General features: G+C 38.2%; 1 protein-coding gene across 1 annotated transcript; it reads left to right on the top strand.

The window, feature by feature from the left end:
- The first annotated feature begins 138 nt into the window (after positions 1-138).
- On the top strand, positions 139-19,278 carry si:dkeyp-118h9.7 (sacsin). Its single transcript, XM_044131970.1, has 8 exons — positions 139-225; positions 763-808; positions 2,869-2,956; positions 5,013-5,124; positions 5,983-6,129; positions 6,230-7,646; positions 7,891-7,979; positions 8,111-19,278. The coding sequence occupies exons 2-8, from the start codon at positions 780-782 to the stop codon at positions 19,009-19,011; spliced, it is 12,783 nt and encodes a 4,260-aa protein (XP_043987905.1). The 5' UTR covers positions 139-225; positions 763-779; the 3' UTR covers positions 19,012-19,278.
- Positions 19,279-19,561: the final 283 nt, after the last annotated feature.

Here is a 19,561-nt window from a genome sequence, read left to right on the forward strand (position 1 = left end):
TTTCCGGTAAGTTTCGTTTTATAGCCAAACCAGATGAATCACGATTTTTAAGATTCAATACCCTAACTTCTTGGCGCTTGATTTACTGAGAAATGAAAGTTACCGAGGATGGACAGAGTGAGGGTAGGGTGATGCAGTGTTGGAGCGAGCCTTTATAAACGGCAGGCAGAAGCAGCATCTCTCAGTGTCAAAGGAACTGACGTCCTTTCACGCGATGTGACTCGGGTACTGTGAATTTATTACTTCGTTGCATTCTTTTAGGGTTTATGAGTACAATCTAACTTATAGGACATAACTGCAAGAGATATAATGTATGAGAAATAACTTGATATTTGTTTCTATTCGTTTTTCCAGGTTTTCCAAGATTTATTTAATTTTATAACATTATTTTCTTAAGACTTGGTTTAAGTTCGTCGGTGATAGAAAAGTTGTAACTCGGCTGTAAATGTCTCAGTTAGGGCTGCATCACTTAAAAGTTAAAGGAAATTAATATTCTCATTTTCTTTTATCGGCTCCGGGAAATGGAGAAGTTTCACCAGGGTTTTCTAAAGCTGTTAAAAATGTTTTATCATTCTACCAAAGTAGTTGTGCAGACTGTTTAATAAGCTAACAATCTCATAAATACACAAATTAAAAGAATAAATACAAAAAAGAATGTTTAATTTATGTTCTTATACTTATGATTATGGTAAGAATTTATTTAATAATTCTCTATTTTTGTACTGCATTATCTTGTGTTACAATATTTGGTTTCTTTCACAGCATCCAACTCAAGAAGGATGAGTGGGAAGATCAGACATAAAACCCGGTAAGCTGACCCACCTATTCCTCTTAAGTGAAGCAACTGAGATAAGTGAAGCAAGACTCTGATTTCTTCAGAAACTTTTGAAATAATATATCTTGTTTTGTCGAGACTAGTCAGTTGTACTGCAAGAACAAGTAAATAGTTGATATCAAACTATTTAAAACAGGGGTCTCAAACTCCAGGCCTCGAGGGCCGCAGTCCTGCAAATTTTAGATGTGCCTCTGCTGCAGCACACCTGAATAGAATAATTAAGGCTCTGGAGAACTGATCTACACAAGGTGGAGGTAATTAAGCCATTTCATTCCAGTGTTTTGTACCTGTGGCACATCTAAAAACTGCAGGACTGCGGCCCTCGAGGCCTGGAGTTTGAGACCCCTGATTTAAAGCATGCATTTTCATTAAATGTTTGTCTTGTGAAAATTATCCCACCTCTAGTGCAACTGTACGACTGTGGATCAGTGAGTGGAGTAGTTAGTTTGCAATTGAAAGTTGTGAGTTTGATTCCATTTTCTTCTTTTGCATATCAATATACCCCTGGCAAGGCACTCGACTCCAAGTCACCTTCATTTACTAAACACAGCTTTACAAACTATTCATAACATTCCTAGGGTGATTTTTGCTGTATTAAGCTGCTTGTCACATAATAATAGTGTTAAAATTTAACTATAATGACAATACTATTATTTAATGAAATCAATAATATATGTAAATTGCAATGTTTGTAGGTGATGCTGAAAACATCATTTTTGATTTCAGAACATAGCAGTATTTGCAGTTATTGCTTCAGAGGTTTTTTTTCTTTTGAGAAACAAGGAAGTACAAAGTGTTTTGTTTACACGTGATTGAAAAATTAAGTAAACATTTCTGTAGAAGTACAGGAAGTGTACTTCTGACAGGACCTGTCAGATAATGCTTCTGCATGTTGGTGTTCCCGTCTTTTTTTAAATTTTTGCCCCGATTTTCCCTTTACGGCAATCTTACAACGTACTGCAGTGTGTGGTGTGTTACATGGTGGTGTGTTGAATATGCCCGATCTAAAATCAATATATACATTTATTACATTTATCCTTAAATATTAAGGACAAACTTAATATCAGTGCAAGTTCTGTCAACATGTGCTGACAAAGTTTTGAATCGAAAGAAAAACACAAAGTTCAACAGTTTGATATGGGTGTAATGTTCCAGAAAATCTTCATAATTTTCACATTTTTAGAACCACATCTGTTTTTAAACATGCCAACATAAATTACAAGATGGGGAAGAGGAAACGATGGGACAGCAGCTTTAGGATGTTCTGGTATGATCTGTATGATGTTGTTTTGTCACTATTTTTAATATACCTAGTGTTGCGACCATATTAAGCTCCTGAAATGTGAAAGACATTTTTGTTATAATATTTATAATCACATTCTACTCAGTGTCTTTCCCAAAATGTAGCCTTATTAAGAGTTATGTACGGTGCTCCTTTAATTTCCGTACCTGTATTGTTCATGATTGAAATATTATTTATTTAAATATTTGTTGTTCTTGCATAGCAACACATTTCATAGAAGTAGCATTGTGTTTCCCTATGCCTTATAAGTACAAAAGCATTACATTTTGCTTTTGTGAATTCACTGATTAAATGGTAAATGCCCTTCATTTGTATAGGTTTTTATCAAGTCAGAGGATCCCAAAACACTTCAGACACTCAGTCATTCACACATTCAAAGACATTTTACACACTGATGGTGGAAAGCTACAATGTAGCCACAGATGCCCTGGTGCAGATTGATAAGTGTGGCTGCCATTCACTCAGCACCACAAGGTCCCTCTGACCACCGCCAGTAGGCAGCTGAAATGTCTTGCCCAAGGACACAATGACTGAAAAGACGGAGTGGGGGAGTTTACACTGGCAACCCACTGGTTACAGGATGATCTCCTCCCTCCTGAACTACTGCTGATTATGATTAGGCACAAATCCAATTAAAATTCCTTAGCTGAAAGGGTAAATGCAGATTAAGCATATCTTACACCACTGATTTTAATTTTAATGTTTTGTTTTTGAATCTTATTTTCTTTAGGAGGTCCTTTGGGGCTACCGCACCACCTTTCCTTGACTACCTGAAAGATATTCTTCGTCGATATCCTGATGGTGGACAAATTTTGAAGGTCAGTATATGGCGTTCACATTATGATTATAGCAATGGCTACTTATTACCAGAACAGGCGTAAACCTTGCATACTAAATGAAGCACTGGAGATTGATGCTTCTCTCAGGTTTACAGTGTTTTTAATATTCTGTTTATCTGCTGTAGAAAGTTTTCCAAGCCTGCAACTATTTACACCTTCCTCCCCCCAAAAGCAAGAAAGGATAATTTCTGGCACTGGATGTAACACAAAACTGTAATCACAACAGTTGATGTCAGTAGCAAAATACAGTTTATTTTACAATTTAGGTAAAATATCAATTACAGGAGAAGAAAAAGACACAGAAGTTTTATGCTTCAGGTTCTCTGAGGCCAACACAACGAACAAAGTTGGCTGTTTGGAAGACAGAAAGTATGAGAGGGATATTGACCTTTCTAAACGCAATTGGGTAGTGTGAACTCATAACCAACCTAACTGTACATGCGTGTTCACTTTATAAAATTGTTCTGTGTTATGAAATGGAAAATAAGAAAAGAGAGGAACTATGAAATTAAACCAAAAATTGTTTAAATTAAACATGAAGATAATGACATTTCTGAAGAAAGTATTTTCAAAATAAAATAAATGAATTTATCACAAACTCCTAAATGTTTATTTGCAAAACCCAGCCCAATCATTATCTTGCTGTTTGTTGAGCTACAAATAATAACAACTAGAAGTAATTGAAAACAAGGAACACAGTCAAACCTGTCCAACTCACTTACGGGTAAGTTGTTGAATTTATACGGGAAGTGGAACAGAAATGTAGCCTGACCACATTTTGGAAATATCTTCTATTACTGAAACCTAGTGATGTCTTTTTTCCTTTAAAGTAGCACACAAACATTCAAGTCCCATGAAAGTTTGATACATTAATTTTCTTCCAGTTACTGTGATCCAGTCTTGTGGTTTATGACCCTTCAGCAACTCCAGTTGCTAAGTGTATTATCATTAGTCTGTTAGTTTGAACACCTAGTCTTTTTTTAAAAAATAAATAAATAATAAATAAATAATTAAAGTTGTGTTGTGGATGCCTTCTTGAAGTGTGTCTCCAGTCCAAGTCTGAAACCTGAGTCAACATCTCTGGGCTATTGTATTTTACACATTCTTCACTTTTTAGCATTTCCGTCATTTCTATTGTAGCCAAAACATTCAGTAAAATCCAATGGAAAGTTTTTCAAATATTCTCTGTGTCTGTATAACTTTTAAAAACTGTCACTTCATGCTTCAATGAACCACTGTTGGGATGCATTTATTTCTGGACATATTCTAAATGTTTGTGTTATGCAAAAGTGTAAGCAAATATATTAAATAATTATAGTTAAGGAGCTATCTTATCCAGTATCATTTTAGTAATTTTATCATCATAAGCCAGGGTTTTCACTTGTTCTGGTGTTTAAATGATTGTTCTATGTAGTGCAAATGCCACACTGCTGTGGCTCTCTCAACTTGAACCTCCATGAGCTTGATTATATGAGAAACCTTCTGTGTATGATATATTTGTGCCACCAACTCGAGCATGCAGTAAGATTCCGTACAAACAGGCTTTGCATGTTTTATGGGGGAAACCTGGGTTTCATTGTTCAAATTTTTCATTTTCATTTCATTAATGCCTTGGTTTACATTTTATCACTCCTGTTTAGGATTAAAAATAAAATACAAACTTACAATAATTTAAAACAGTATAGGCCTCTTGAGCTTTGTGGCAGACCTGACCTGGTGGTGTAGGGGGATGTGTGTATAAGGACAACTGGGCCCTCTCTTTTCTGAGTACTCGGCTCTGTGTTTATGCTGTATGTCATCAAAGTAAAAGAGGATAATTAAACTTGTGTAGGCTTCTCCATTGCTTGATTTTCAACCAAAAGATTAAATGGTACAAAGCAATTGCTCATTTTATTTTTCACAAGCTTTTTTGTTTTCTTTGAACCAGAGAATGTGATCTGAGTCAATTGATTCCCCTTTTACAATTCAAGCTGGGCGACTTTGTCTTGTTGAGCTTGGTTGGGTTTTAATAATCATGTATCTTATTTTGAAACAGGAACTCATTCAAAATGCTGATGATGCTTGTGCAACAGAAGTGATTTTCATCCATGATGAGAGGAGCTATGGCACTGAGAGTCTTTGGAATGCCAATCTTGGACAATACCAGGGTATATACGTTGATTTGTAAATAGTTATTTGGTTGTAAGCTACACTTGCTTTCATGATAGTTTACCTGCAAAAAATGTGTCATCCAGTTACTTTTAAGAAAGATAAATTTTGTATTTCAATAACCTGCCTTTCCTATTGTTCAAAATTGTTGACAGGGCATAAATTGACATTTTATAATTATAGAACACCCTGAGTATTAATTATAGACAATTCTGTTTTTATAATGTTGCAAGGTTCAGCCTGTTGTAAACGAATATTTTAGTAATCAAGTAATCTATTGATTATTCTTACGATTAATCGAGTAATCAGATAAAAAATTGATAAAATAAAACATTGGTAAATCTGGCATAACAGCAGTGTAACTTTCAGATATCAATATCAGTCTATTTTTTCATATTTGAGTATCTAGCAGTTACTTATTTAGAAAATTAACCTGTAACAATAATAGCTCACTTTCTAAGTTAACTTGAAGAAAAGTTATACAAAGGTACTCCCCTAATGAGGCGGAAGTAAGAGCTCTGCGCAACACAAATAATGTCCCGGATGGAACACCTTGCGCTAAATAACAAAACATACATTAACGAAGCTTCAAGGCAGATACATTTTCGTTGAGGAATTTTAATAATCGAGGTACGTCAATCATTCTTGGAATCGTTTTGGCCCTAGTTCAGCCATTTTACACCAAACATTTAAAGAGAAACGTCACGTGCATGTTGTATCTGTCTTTACATCCAAAATAAGCTATTTAGTTTTCTCCATTCAAGCTGAAATTACAGAACAAGCACTAACAATTAACTAATATTCCAGCAATCCCAAACAGATTTATTCATTTTGTTACTGATTGGCTTTTTGCCTAGGCCCTGCTCTGTATGCCTACAACAATGCTGTGTTTACTGAAGACGACTGGGAAAGAATTCAAATGGCTGGAAGAAGTGGCAAGATCAATGACCCGAATAAAATCGGGAGATTTGGAATTGGCTTCAACTCCATTTATCACATAACAGGTAAAATTTATTTGTTAGAAGGATAACATGCTTTGACTTAATGATTTTAACTAAGAGGTCATTTTAGAGATAATAATTAGAAGCATTTATTTCTCAACAGATGTGCCCAGTATTTTCAGCTCAGGACATCTGGGATTGATGGACCCCCAAGAGGAAATATTTGGTGATAAGGGGTTTCGGTGGTTTTTGAATGAGGTTGAAGACCAAGAAGCTTTGATGACAATGCATGACCAGTTCCAGCCCTACAGAGACATAGTTTCAGTTGTAGGCAAGCAAGAATGGTCAAAAATCATAGAGGATCAGCACTTCTCTGGGACACTTTTCAGGTTCCCGTTACGCAACAAAGCATCAGAGATTTCAGACAATCTGTATGATTCTGACAAAGTGGTTGAGCTTTTTGATAGCTTCATTGCAGATGCAGACTTGAGCCTTCTCTTTTTGAAAAGTGTGAACACTGTGTCCTTGATCCACATCAGTCAGGATGGTACCATTAACACCAGGCTTCAAATAAAATCCTCAGAACCAACAGAAGTTCTTCTGAAGCAAGAAGATGAGTCTGATGTTGAAAGCTCGACAAGAATCAAATTGATAACTCTAAATTCGGAAGATCAGAAAAAAACACAATGGCTTCTAACAACAAGCACCATGAAAGAGGGAAAAGCACCAAACCTTGATGACCTTGCCAAAAAGTTGAGCTTTTTACCCAGAGTTGACTTGGCATTTCCACTTGATGAGCAGAGAGACTGTGGTCAAGGCAGATTGAGCTGCTTCCTCCCTCTCCCAAACAATGAATCCAACAAGACCGGTCTCCCAGTTTATGTCAACGCCTGCTTTGGTCTCACAGACAACAGAAGACACATCAAGTGGCAAGAAGAAGACCAAAAACATGATGAACATGCTTTGTGGAATGAATTGCTTGTGAAGAAGGTGCTCCCACAAGCATATGTGAAGATCATCCAAGATGCCATCAAACTCTGTCAGCAGTCTACTCTTCCTGTATCTTCTGTGTACGACCTGTGGCCTGATGTCACTCAAATGCAGCACAAAGACAAATGGCTTGATATTGCTGTGGATGTTTTTCATCACTTACTCAATGAGAACATGGCTGTTCTCTCTCTTGCCAGAGATGAAACACAGTTTGTCCCTCTATCAAAAGCTGTGATACCCTGCAACGGGCCAACAACAGCTGAGACAATATCTGCCATTAAAAGGACTTTAGTTTCCTGCGGGGAAAATCTTGTGAGTGTACCAGCTACTGTAGTGACAGCCATTGAGAAGTTTACACACACCAACCCACAGCATGTAACTCCCCACTTCCTCAGAGTGGTTTTCCACAGGTCTGGTGTTCATAACATCAGAAAAGAAGATAAACTGTGTATTTTGGAGTACATATTGAGCGATGGAAAATACAGAGAACTGGAGGGTCTTCAGCTACTTCCTCTCAGTGATGGATCTTTCAGATCTTTCACAAAGAAAGAGGAGGACACTGCTTTGATTGACAACAGGGAATTTCCAAGGTAAGGTTATAGTTTGTCTGTCTTTATGTTAATTTTAATAACTCGATTTTGCAGGAAAGCTTGTCTATTCAATAGTTAGAACTGTTATTTCACTACAGAAAGATTTTGTGGTTAAAACACAGCTGCATTTGGTTTGTTCCTTTGCCTTCATCTTCTTCTTTTTAAGGAAGTTTTTTCACTGAAACTGGACTTAGTTTTTGTCAAATGCATAACAACTGTAATAAAATAGTGTATGTTTTTTCAGAACACTTCTGCCGTACTGCAATCACCTCTTCATCCCCCATGATCTACGTTCAACTTGCAGAAACCATCTGGAAGAACTGGCCAAGTTAGGTATGTTATGTTGACTTTGACTTTTATAAACAAATGTTATGTTGACTGTGTGATTCCACATAAAAGGTATTTGTTTTCCTTTTTTTTGAAGTAATTTTTCTTTATGTTTTTGTTATTTACTTGTTTTCCAGGGGTTTTCCAAGTCATCAACATTAATAAAAAACACATAGAGCAATATACAAGAAAATTTCTACCACAGGACTGGAAGCAGATGGAGAAAAGGCTTGTTACTTGGAACACCAACAGAAGTGACCATCCACCATTAGATTGGCTTCGGGGATTCTGGAGGTTTCTGAACTCTCATTTCAGTGAGTTAAGCTGCTTCATGGAAATACCTCTGATACCTGTCAGTCCCCTCTCTAACAGTCAGCCTGTATCACTGGCAAAGCTACAACAGAAGACAACCCTCATTTTTCAGAACCGAGGACAGAAAAGTTTGCCTGACCAAATAGCTCAGCTGGTGACCAAAACTGGCGCTACAGTGGTGAGAGGAAATGAGTGGCTTAAACATAACGACCTTGAAACTTATGTCCCTAACCCATCTCCAAGGAGCATCATGAAGGTGTTGATGAATTTAGACTCTGGGAAAGTCATCAGAATTATGAAGTCTGAGTCTCAAAAGACAAGAGAAAATCTGAAAGACTATTTGTCCCATCTAAATGCTCTCTCAGGTCAAGAGAAAGATTTCCTCATGAAGCTTCCTCTGTTTCAAACTATGAGTGGATCGTTGGTCACAGCTCAATCAAAGCAGGCTTTGGTTCTAACATCTGGTCTGATTATTCCCTCAGAGTTGCCTGTGCCTGATTCAATTATTCAGTGTGCTACTGAGGCTGATCACAGACTTTTAAAGCTGCTGAAAGTGAATTTCTTGAGCTCAGATGATGTAGGCATTATCCTCATTGACAGCATAAAGAACGGTACCTGCAGTAGTCAAGGAGCTGAGAACATAATGACTTGGATTTTGCAGCATGGTGACATCCTTTTCTCTCAAAACCAGTATCTAAAATGCAAGTGTAAGGAACTGAGATTCATTAAAGTAAAGAGAGAGCTGAAACAGGCTGCAGACTTTCTTAGTCCAACAGTTAAAGCCTTTAAGATGATCTTTGAGTCAGACAGCTTCCCCCCACCAGTATACACAGAAAAACAGCAGATGCTTAAAAACCTGATAGATCTTGGATTGATAAACAAAGAGGCAGATTTGACACCAGAGCATGTGCTCTATGCCACCACACTGATCGAAAACCTGAAAGAAAACTCTGAAAGTGAGGCTTTGAAAAGAGCTCAGGTCCTCTTGGAAATGCTGGATAAATATGATCTACTGTCAAAGTTTTCTGATCAGCAACTTCATCGCCTTAAGATGATAAAATGGATACCATGTGATCAGCCTGGAACTGAAAAACAAAATAGATTTGGTAAATCTACAAAAAGTTGTTTCTGCAGCTCAGAGGAAATAAGACACACAATGTATGAGGAGATTGTTGGAGAGGTGATGCCTCTAATGGGGAAGCTCAGTGATAGAGTTAACACCAAGCTCGGCCTCAAACGGCTGCCTCCACCTGAGAAAGTGATTGAGAATTTGTCAGTGCTGAAATCAACTGTACGAGACATGGATGGTCCTGACACCAATGTGGATTTCAAGAAAAAACTTCACAGCATTTACAGGCACATGCAGCAAAACATCTCTGAATTTGCGGAGTTGATGAACAGGGAGCCAGACTGGCTGTGGGCCAATGACAAGTTTGTTTCCCCTTGTGATTTGGTTCTTAACTACCCTCAGGATCTGGATCTGAGCTCTTATATTGGGAAGGTACCAAATGAATTTTTGCCATTCAAGAATCTGCTTCAGAGATGTGGTCTGAGAACGGCACTTTCGAATGAAGAAATTGTTGATATTCTTTATTCTATCCAGCAAAACATTGAAGCAAGACGACAGCCTTTTGCAACTTCAGGTGAAGTAAAGGTTTCCAAAGAGATTCTCAGCTGGTTGTGGAAAACAAAGCAAAGAGTTAATGATGACATCCCAGTGCCAGTTGTTACAGAAGATGAACAGTTTACCCTGAAACCACAATCAGAGGCACTTCTCTGTGATGTAAACAGAAGTAAATTGAAAGAACTTCAGATCAGTGAGGAGAAAATCTATCTGCTACATGAAGAAATACCAATAGCAACAGCTGAATGGTTGAAAATAAGGTTTCTTAGTAACTACATCCTTGCTCCAGAGTTAATAGGCATTGAACAGTGTGGCCAATCTGAACCGATAACTATGAGGATAAAAAATATTCTTAAAGAGTATGATGAAGATGGTGACATCTTCAAAGAACTCATTCAGAATGCAGAGGATGCTGGAGCTGATGCCTGTAAATTCTTGTTAGATTTCAGAGAACACAAAGATCCTCCTGAAAGTCTTATTGATCCTGACATGGCCCTATGTCAGGGACCATGTCTTTGGGCCTTTAACAATGAGCGGTTCACAGATGATGATTGGAAGAACATAGTCAGAGTTGGCTCAGCCTCAAAGGAAAACAAAGTGGAAAAGATTGGAAAGTTTGGACTTGGATTCAATACCGTTTATCATGTGACAGATGTTCCCTCTATCCTGAGTGGTAACAAACTTCTCATACTTGACCCAAATGTAACTCATTTAGGAAAGCATATCCAGCAGAAGGCAAATCCAGGAATTAAACTGGATCTCTCTCAACAGAGACTTTTCCATTGCTTTCCTGGTCTATTTGGACCATATGAAGGTATTTTTGACTGTAACTTCACCCAAAAATGTCCTCCAGAACCTTATGATGGCACGCTAATCAAACTACCTTTCCGAAGTGAGGAAGAAGCTCAGAGATCAGAAATAAGCAAAAAGGTATACCATGAACAGGATATCTTTGTTCTACAGCAGAACTTCATGAAGAATTCACAAGCTCATCTCCTTTTTCTCAGGAACATCAACATGTTGTCTCTAAAAAGTATCTCAAGCAATGTATCAACACCACTGAAGGATGAAGAAATACCACCCCTTCTGGACATAGTTAAAACTGTTGATAATACAATGAAGATTTCAAATGAGACATTCATCAAGATGCAGCAAAAAGCACAGAAATCATTGATGAAACATGATATTAAATGCACAAAAGTCATTGACAGCGCTACAGTCCAAATTGTCCAGATAACTAACCAGCAATCTGGTGAAACTGAAGTACAGTCTTGGCTCATTTACAACTGCTTTGGCACTGGTCAGTCTCTGGAAATGGTTCTTAAAGATAACAAAACAGAAAAGGAGAAAGCTGTATTCTCCTTGCCCATTGGAGGGGTTGCTGTGCCTTTGCAACAAGATACAGAAACAAGAAAATTATCTCCTCTACAAACAGATTTCACTGGACAGGCATTTTGCTTCCTTCCTCTTCCCATTCAGACAGGTCTCCCTGTAAATATAAATGGTACATTTGCTGTAATGAGCAACAGAAAAGGTCTTTGGGAAAGTGGAGTAAAACACAAGTGGAACATGGCTCTTCAAGAGGATCCTGTGCTGATGGCATATATTACTTCACTTTCTGCACTGAAGAAAATGTCTGAAAACAAACAACTTGAGGCTTACTGTTATTACAGCTTTTGGCCTGAGAGAGAGAAAGTGAGTGATACTTTTAAGCCTTTGGTGGATGCATTTTACTCTAAACTTGTACAGTGCTCCAGTGGCCTAGAGCTCTTTTCTGATGGAGAACACTGGTGCTCAATGAACAATGCAATCTTTCTACATGAATGCATTGAAGAAAATGCAGAAATCAGCAGGCTCGCTGCTCAGGTGTGCAAGAAATACATGAAAGCACCAAACTTTGTTGTTCCTATCCCACTGTGGTTAAGAAAGAGCTTCAAACAAGCTGGGCAAGAAAAGGTTTTACAAGACAAGACATGGACATGGGAGAAGTTTTACCAAGAGATGGTGTTCAAAAACCTTGCTACCATGGACCCTAAGACCAGAGATACACTTGTGCTGCATGCTGTGGACCTCGACATAAAAGAAATTGACGATCTGCTAACATTTTATCCCTGCATACCTACATCAGACGGAGAACTCCAATATATCAAGAAACTTGTCAATCCCTCTGGAAGAGTGGCCTGTCTTTTTGAGCCAGATGAAGGACGCTTGCTGGGTGGAACCAAACAAGACTTCGGTTCACCCAGAAGGATTCAACGGTTGCTGGAACTTGGAATGGCCAGTGATCACCTTTCACTAGAGGACATAACACATAAAGCATGCACAATGACTGAAACCTGGAGAGTTGACAAAAAGAAAGCATATAAAAATGTAAAGTGCCTTCTTGAACTTATGAAAAACCACCTGAATGACAAAGATTCTCCCCACTGGAAAACCTTGAGAATGACTCCGTTTCTCCCAGCATTTTCTCCTGGTGACATAAAGATGAATGAAAACACAACGCTCCAACAACCCACAGCAATTTTCAGTGACAGATTCCATTCACTTGTTAATATGATTCATCCTGTGCTGGATCATAATGAACTAAAAATACACAACACTGACCCTGTCTTGGACCTTTTAAAAGTTCAGAACAGTCCAGAGCCAGAGACTGTGCTTCAGCAACTGCAAGAAGCCAGTAAGCATTCACAGTCTTTGGACAGATCTATGCTTCACAAAGTAGCATATGAGTGCTATAAGTTTCTAGATCAGCGGATCAGTGGTTGTGAGAATGACACTTTCATTTCGCAGCAGGCCAATTCATTCCCCTTCGTCCTCATTGGCAGCACATTTGTTAATGTCAACTGTGTTGCAGAAAATGAACAGTTTGAAGCCAAACCCTATCTCCACGTACTTCCACATGCCTTTACTAGTTTCAGAAATCTTTGGGAGACTGTTGGCGTTGGAAAGAATTTTACCACCACTCAGTTTTTCTCTGTGCTTCAAGAACTTCACTCCCAACATGAAAACAAAGCACTCCCAGAAAGGGATTTATCTATTTGCCTTACAATTTTAATGAAAGGGATATTTGAGACAAAAGAAAAACCAACTAAAGAGTGTTTGATTCCAAATGAGCATGGAGTTTTGCAGCCTGCCAAAGAGCTGTTTTACAATGACAGTCCATGGATGCCAGTTGCTTCAGGTATCACATTGTGCCATCAAAATATCCCTCGTCCTATGGCTATCCACTTTGGAATCCAAACAACCAGGCATCACACTCTGGAAGACTGTACAGTTGACAACTTTTCCCCTTTTTCTTTCCATTTTGAGCAGCAGGAACAACTAACTGTTCGAATTCAAAACATAATTGCAGCATATCCATCGAAGAAAGACATCCTTAAAGAACTGATCCAAAATGCTGATGATGCTGAGGCAACAGAAATTCATTTCATATGGGACAAACGTCAACATGGCAAAAAAAAAACATTTGGGGAAAGCTGGAACAGTTTGCAGGGTCCAGCTCTCTGTGTTTTCAACAACAAAGTGTTTTCTGATGATGACTTGAAAGGCATTCAGCAGCTGGGAGAAGGAGGAAAACAAAACTTACAAGGAAAGATTGGGAAATATGGACTTGGTTTCAACTCTGTTTACCACCTGACTGACTGTCCTTCCATCCTAACTGGAGATGATTTACTTTGCATTTCTGATCCCAATCAGAAATTCATTGAAAGTCATTCAGGCAAGCCTCCTCTAGGCATTGGATACAAACTAGTTAGTGGTTTCAAAAAGATGTACACTGATGTCTATGAATCATTTCTTCCTGAGAAATTCCCTCTTAAAGAAGGCACCATGTTCAGATTACCTCTGAGGACAAATATGGCAGCAAAAAGCTCAAATATATCTCAGCAGGAAGTCACTGAGGATTGTATGAGGGAACTGTTCTCTGTCCTGTCTGAAGATTCAGAAGGACTAATTCTGTTTCTGAAAAACATCTGCAAGATTGAAGTTCATGAACTTGATACCACTTCCAAGAATCTTAAAACCACCCTAACTATTGAAAGAACTCTGCAGCCAGAAAGCAGAGTAAAAAGGGAAACATTTGCAAAGCAATTACAGAATGCACAGCAGTCTAAGAATCCAGTAACCCGCTGCAAGACCTTCTATGAAATGACAGTTTCCACCTCAGATAAAAGACAAAGTGAATGGATTATTGCTGAACAGTTTGGACCATTCAAAAACAGTAATGAACTAAAAGCAGTCAAGAAACTTCCCCAGGGGGCGATTGCTGCACATGTAAAGAAAACGTCTGTCCTAATCACTAAGAATGATTTCAAAGGTGCTGCCTTCTGTTCACTCCCATTGCCTGGAGAAACTGGACTGCCAGTACATGTGAATGGAAACTTTGAGGTAGATGCAAATAGGAAAAATCTTTGGAAAGTAGATGGCCAAAGTGTGAAGTCAGATTGGAATGAGAGTTTGAAACAACTAATAATTGCTCCACTTTATGCAGATCTCTTGCGTTACATTAGAGATAAAATTAATGTCAAGAAAGGCTTCTTTCAAAGTCTTGGAGTCCATTTAAGTGATGCATACTTGCGCTTTTGGCCAACCAGGATAAAAAATGTTGGTCCAGAGTGGCATGAGATGATACAACATGTGTACAGAGCTATTAAAGAAAATGAACTTGATGTTATTCCAGTTCTGAAAACCTCAACATGCAAAACTGCAAGACAGGAATTGAAAGAATACTCTCTTGATTGGTGCAAACTCACAGAAACAGATCCTGTTCAAGCACCTTACCTGACAGACTCAACAAATGAAAGGATCAATCTCATTTTGGAAGCTCTTGGAATGAAACTTGTTCCTGCTTTCACAAAAATGCCCTGCATTTGGGAAAGCATACAGTCAGCTGGGATTGAAGTGAAAGAAGTCAGTGCTAGTACTGTGCGTATGTTTTTGCAAGCAAAGGCCATCAATGATCCTACACAAACAGATGAGGATTTACCCTTGCCTGTAACTGCTACTCTCATCCAAAATGAAAAACAGTGCGCAGAGCTCCTGGAGTTTTGTTTGAACGATTCCCAGTTAAAGGAAAATGTAGAGAATGATTCCACATTACTTGATGGCCTTCCACTTCTTCTTACAAAAGACAAGCTTTTACGAAAGTTTAACTCTAAATTTCCAAAGCTGATTTCAAGATACGACAGGCTTTTTTTTGGCTTTGAAGACAAATTTGCAGATCATGCAATAAATGGAAAACACAGTCTTCTGGAAACTTTAAATCTTGTCAAGAAATTGACACTTTCAAATGCAGCAGAATTCTTGAAACCAATAATTCAAAGTCTTCTTCAGGGTTGTGAGGTCAATCCAGACAATGGTCTTTATGTCCCAAATGAAAATATGCTGAAGTGGCTGGAACCACTTTGGTTTTTCATAACAAGTGAAATTACAACAGAGACATCCAGAGCTGATAAAGAAAGCTTGACAGCAAAGGATGTGAAAGAACTCTTCAGTGACTGCTGCATCCTGCCAGTTGTATATTCCAGAGGAAACAACAAACATCTCCTGCAGGCAATGAAAAACATGTCAAGTGTAATTCCACATGTCTCAGAAAAAGACATATCTCCAATCCTCTGCAAACTTGGTTTTCTAAAACTTGACTATGTCTTCTCTTCAAAGGTACGTGAACAGTTTAACCAAATACGCCATGAACTCTTGGATGTGAATAATAAAATATCAGTTCTGGACCAAGCCTGCAAAATCAACCAATCAGAGTTCAGGTTCTTGTCAAGTGAGGAGATGAAAATGTTTCAGAACTTTTTACAGTCAGAAGTATCTATGTCTAAAGAATACAAGACGAAGCTTAAATCTTTACCAATTTTTGAAACAACACTTGGTGAACGAGTAAGGATTGATGGACCCCAAGAGGTATTTATCCTCAACAGCAGACATTCAGAGACATTTCCACACTTGTTCACTCTGTGCAACAGCAACAGCACTATCCTAAAATACAACCCAGAAAATTTTGCTCTGTCACAAATCGTGGAGATCAAAGTCCTGAATGATCTAGACTATTTTATGAAGTTCATTCTACCATTTGTACAAACACTTAAAGAGAAAGATACTCTGGATTGCTTAAAGCTGATATTATTAATGAGGTCTGAGTTTGACCTTCCCGAGAACAAGGACATCATCATCTTCTCACTGAAATCCGTTAAGCTCATTCAAAGCTCTCTAGGTCGACTTGAGACTGCCTCGTACTACTATGACGACAGTGTGGAGCTTTACGAGAAAATGGTTCCCCAACATAAATTTGTTCCACAGACATTTTGGACAGACTTGAGTGAGGGAAAAGATTATCAAAGATTACAAGCAAGAGACCTGATCAGGGAACTTGGAATGAAATATGAGGTGACCAATGATGAAATAATCAGTTTTGCACACCAACTGGAATCAGAAGCAAAAGAAAACAGAAACATCAAAATGCTGAAACAGAAGTCAAAACTGCTTTTTGAAAAAGCCTTGAAAAAAGTGGCCACTGACAAAAATGAAAGGTTGCTGAGAGACATTGCTGATATCAAGTTCATCTTTCCAGTTAAGATTAATGAAGATCTCTGCAATTATTATCAACCATTTGCTTCTGAGGACACCACCGTTCAAATCAGAGGATCTTTGATTGAAACAGATTCTGAACATCAGGATTTGATTTGGTCTTCAATGCCAATTATACATTTGCCAGTTTACCTCTCAAAGGATCTCTCACAAATGATAAAAAATGTTGGAACTCACAAACAGCCACCTTCAGAAAATGTGACCAGAAACATGAAAAACATTTGTCAGGCTCCATGTAAAACTGATCAGGTCATCAAAACCCGTGCAGATGTGTTTCGACATGCTTATGCCTACCTGCAAGCCAATGGCTTTGATGGACAATCATTGTATGATCAGCCTGTTGTTTTGGTTGAAAAAGACTTTGAACTTTTTAAAGCTGATGGTGTGTGCCTTTCACTTTCTCATGACCTTGAGTTCAGACCTTACTTGTACCCAATTTCTTCACCAGATGCCTTGTATGCAGAGTTCTTTAAGAAAATTGGTGTGAAGGAGGAAGCCACTGCAGCGCACTACTGTAATGTCCTAGCAGCTGTTTATGCTGATTCTTGTGATAAAAAAGGTCTGAATGGACCCCAGTTGATTACTGTAAAACGAGCAGTTCACCAGTTATTTCTCTTAATCAAAGCTCAAAAAGAACAGACCCTCAACGGTGATGATCATACTTTGTACTTTCCTGCAGTTGATGAAAAGCTGCATACATCAAGTTCACTCTACTACAATGATACAGTGTTTGAGATCCAAAGGTTGAAGGAAGGCCTGGAGGATAAGTTCCTGTTGCTTGAGAAACTCAGTGAATGTCATCTGGGCAATGACATCTTTGAACAGCATCGACTGGTGAAAATGTTACCTCAGAAACTGCAGCCTAAAATGTTGACTCAGATCACTGAGGAGAAAGTTGTGGAATCAAACATGCAGCCTTGTGAGCTTGGGAATGGTTGTGAGTTCAGAGGATGGTTTGATAAACATCTCTCCTCAGAAGGATTCAAATATGGACTCATTTGTCTCCTCAGAGAACAGACTGAGGGTAAAATAACACAAGAAGATGCGACAGGCATGTGTGAGAAAACATTTGGCAGCATTCAAATTGTCTGCTATAAGTCCCTCAAAACGATGCTTTGGCTGGATGAACAACCACTACACAAAACTGCCAGAGATATTGATGTATTTGTCAGACAAGAGCAACAAGGTCTAACCTTGTTCCTGAAACACAATGATGACATGGCTCCTAAAGTAATAAACAAAGTTAACATGATTTTGACAAAGGGGATTAATGCTCTTTTAGGCCACCGAATTGCATCAGTTCACCTCCCAGTGCTCGGACAACTTCTCATGTGTGACAGTCTGCAAGATGTGAAACAAACTCTGGCTGATAATGACATCCGTGATAGTGTAAATATTGAAAGAAAAACTCTCAGTCCTCCAGATCCTGGGACAAATATTCCAGACGAATGGCATGATTCATTAGACATGAGCTTTCTGAACAACTTTGAAGAAGGGGAATATGTTGGCTACAGCACAAATAACATGTACATTTATGCAGTTATTGTCAAAGAACTTCCTGGTTGCTCTGGAAGATGTTCCTGGAAATACAAAATAGATATTGGAGGGGACGAACCAGTAGAAGTCAGCCATCTTGACCTGTACCAATTTAAACGAGAAAAAAAGATTAAAACAAATGGGGTCAACTGCACTTCGTCTATGGAGCTGGTTGTGAAGAATGTGTCACCTTCATCCCAACCACCGCAAAGTTCTTTACCAACCTCTCTTGGGGAAGCTAAAAGAGAAATAGACAAATGTTTGGCTGAGATTTGGAATCTTCCTGAAGAGGAGAGAAGGAAAGCTATCAAGAGACTTTATCTTAAATGGCATCCTGATAAAAATCTTGACTGCCAGGACCTCGCCACAGAGGCTTGTAAATATTTGCAGAATCGAATTAAAGAGCTCAGCAATCCGTCAAATTCAAGTAATTCTTCTAATTTCAAAGACTTCTACCAGCAATGGGACCAAGAAGCCAGGCATCACAGAAGTGGCCGAGAAAGATTCTTTAGATCTACTGGCTCTCGTTTTTATAACTTTTGGAACCAGTACACAAATATTCCAAGACCAAACAAAGAAGAGGCCCAACGCTGGTGTAAACAGGCTCGCTGTGATCTTGATGCAGCTCATAAAGACACAAGTGGAGGCAGCACAGAGTGGTGTCTATTCAAAGTCCATCAGGCAGTGGAAAAGGCTCTCATTGCAGCAGAATATAAACATGATGGTAGACACACCAGCAGCAGCTCAATTTCAATCACAGCAGCAAAAGTTTCCGGCTACTACCCTCTACTGAGAGACCTTCCTCAGATAGTAGCCGATCTGAAGTCACTGGGAGTGGACGCCAAAAAAACTCAATACCCCAACTGTCATCCATTTCCCCACATTCCTAATGGGCAGTTCAGATCTGAAAATGGAATATTAGCAGTGAACAAGGCATCTGAGCTACTCAACAAAGTAGAAGCGTATGTAAATTAGATTCTGCAGTTAGATTGATAAAATTTTCTTTTCTGTGTTAGTTTTTTTTAAGTGATTTCTGCTAATATTTCATTCCTTCTGTTTTGGTAAAGCCTTTATTGGTGTTGTAATATTGAAACATAAAGAAACAAAAAATAATTGTACAAAATAGACTACTTTTAATGAGTCTTGTGCATTTTATTTCATGACAGAAAACTTAAAAACTTTGGATTATTTTATAAAATACTAATATCTAACCATTTTTTTTCAAATACTGAATATGCGCATTCAAAGCAATTACTGTAGAAAATTTAATCTTATGTAATTCTAGCAACATTGAAATGCTAATGTAAAAGATTGACACACAACTTTAATAATCTTTAGATACGGCCTCAGAATCATTTGTAGTTTATATCACTAAGAACTGAACAGTGTGTTGTCTGCACTCTAATGCAGTACATTGTATTTTTTGTTTGCTTCTTGGCAGATATTATGTTAGTTTATTATTATTTTGTTAATGCATTTTTTCATCTATATTTTACATTTGTTTTATTTTACGACATGCTTGCAG

This window comes from Gambusia affinis, linkage group LG11 (genome assembly GCF_019740435.1).
Source record: "Gambusia affinis linkage group LG11, SWU_Gaff_1.0, whole genome shotgun sequence".
NCBI lineage: Eukaryota > Metazoa > Chordata > Actinopteri > Cyprinodontiformes > Poeciliidae > Gambusia > Gambusia affinis.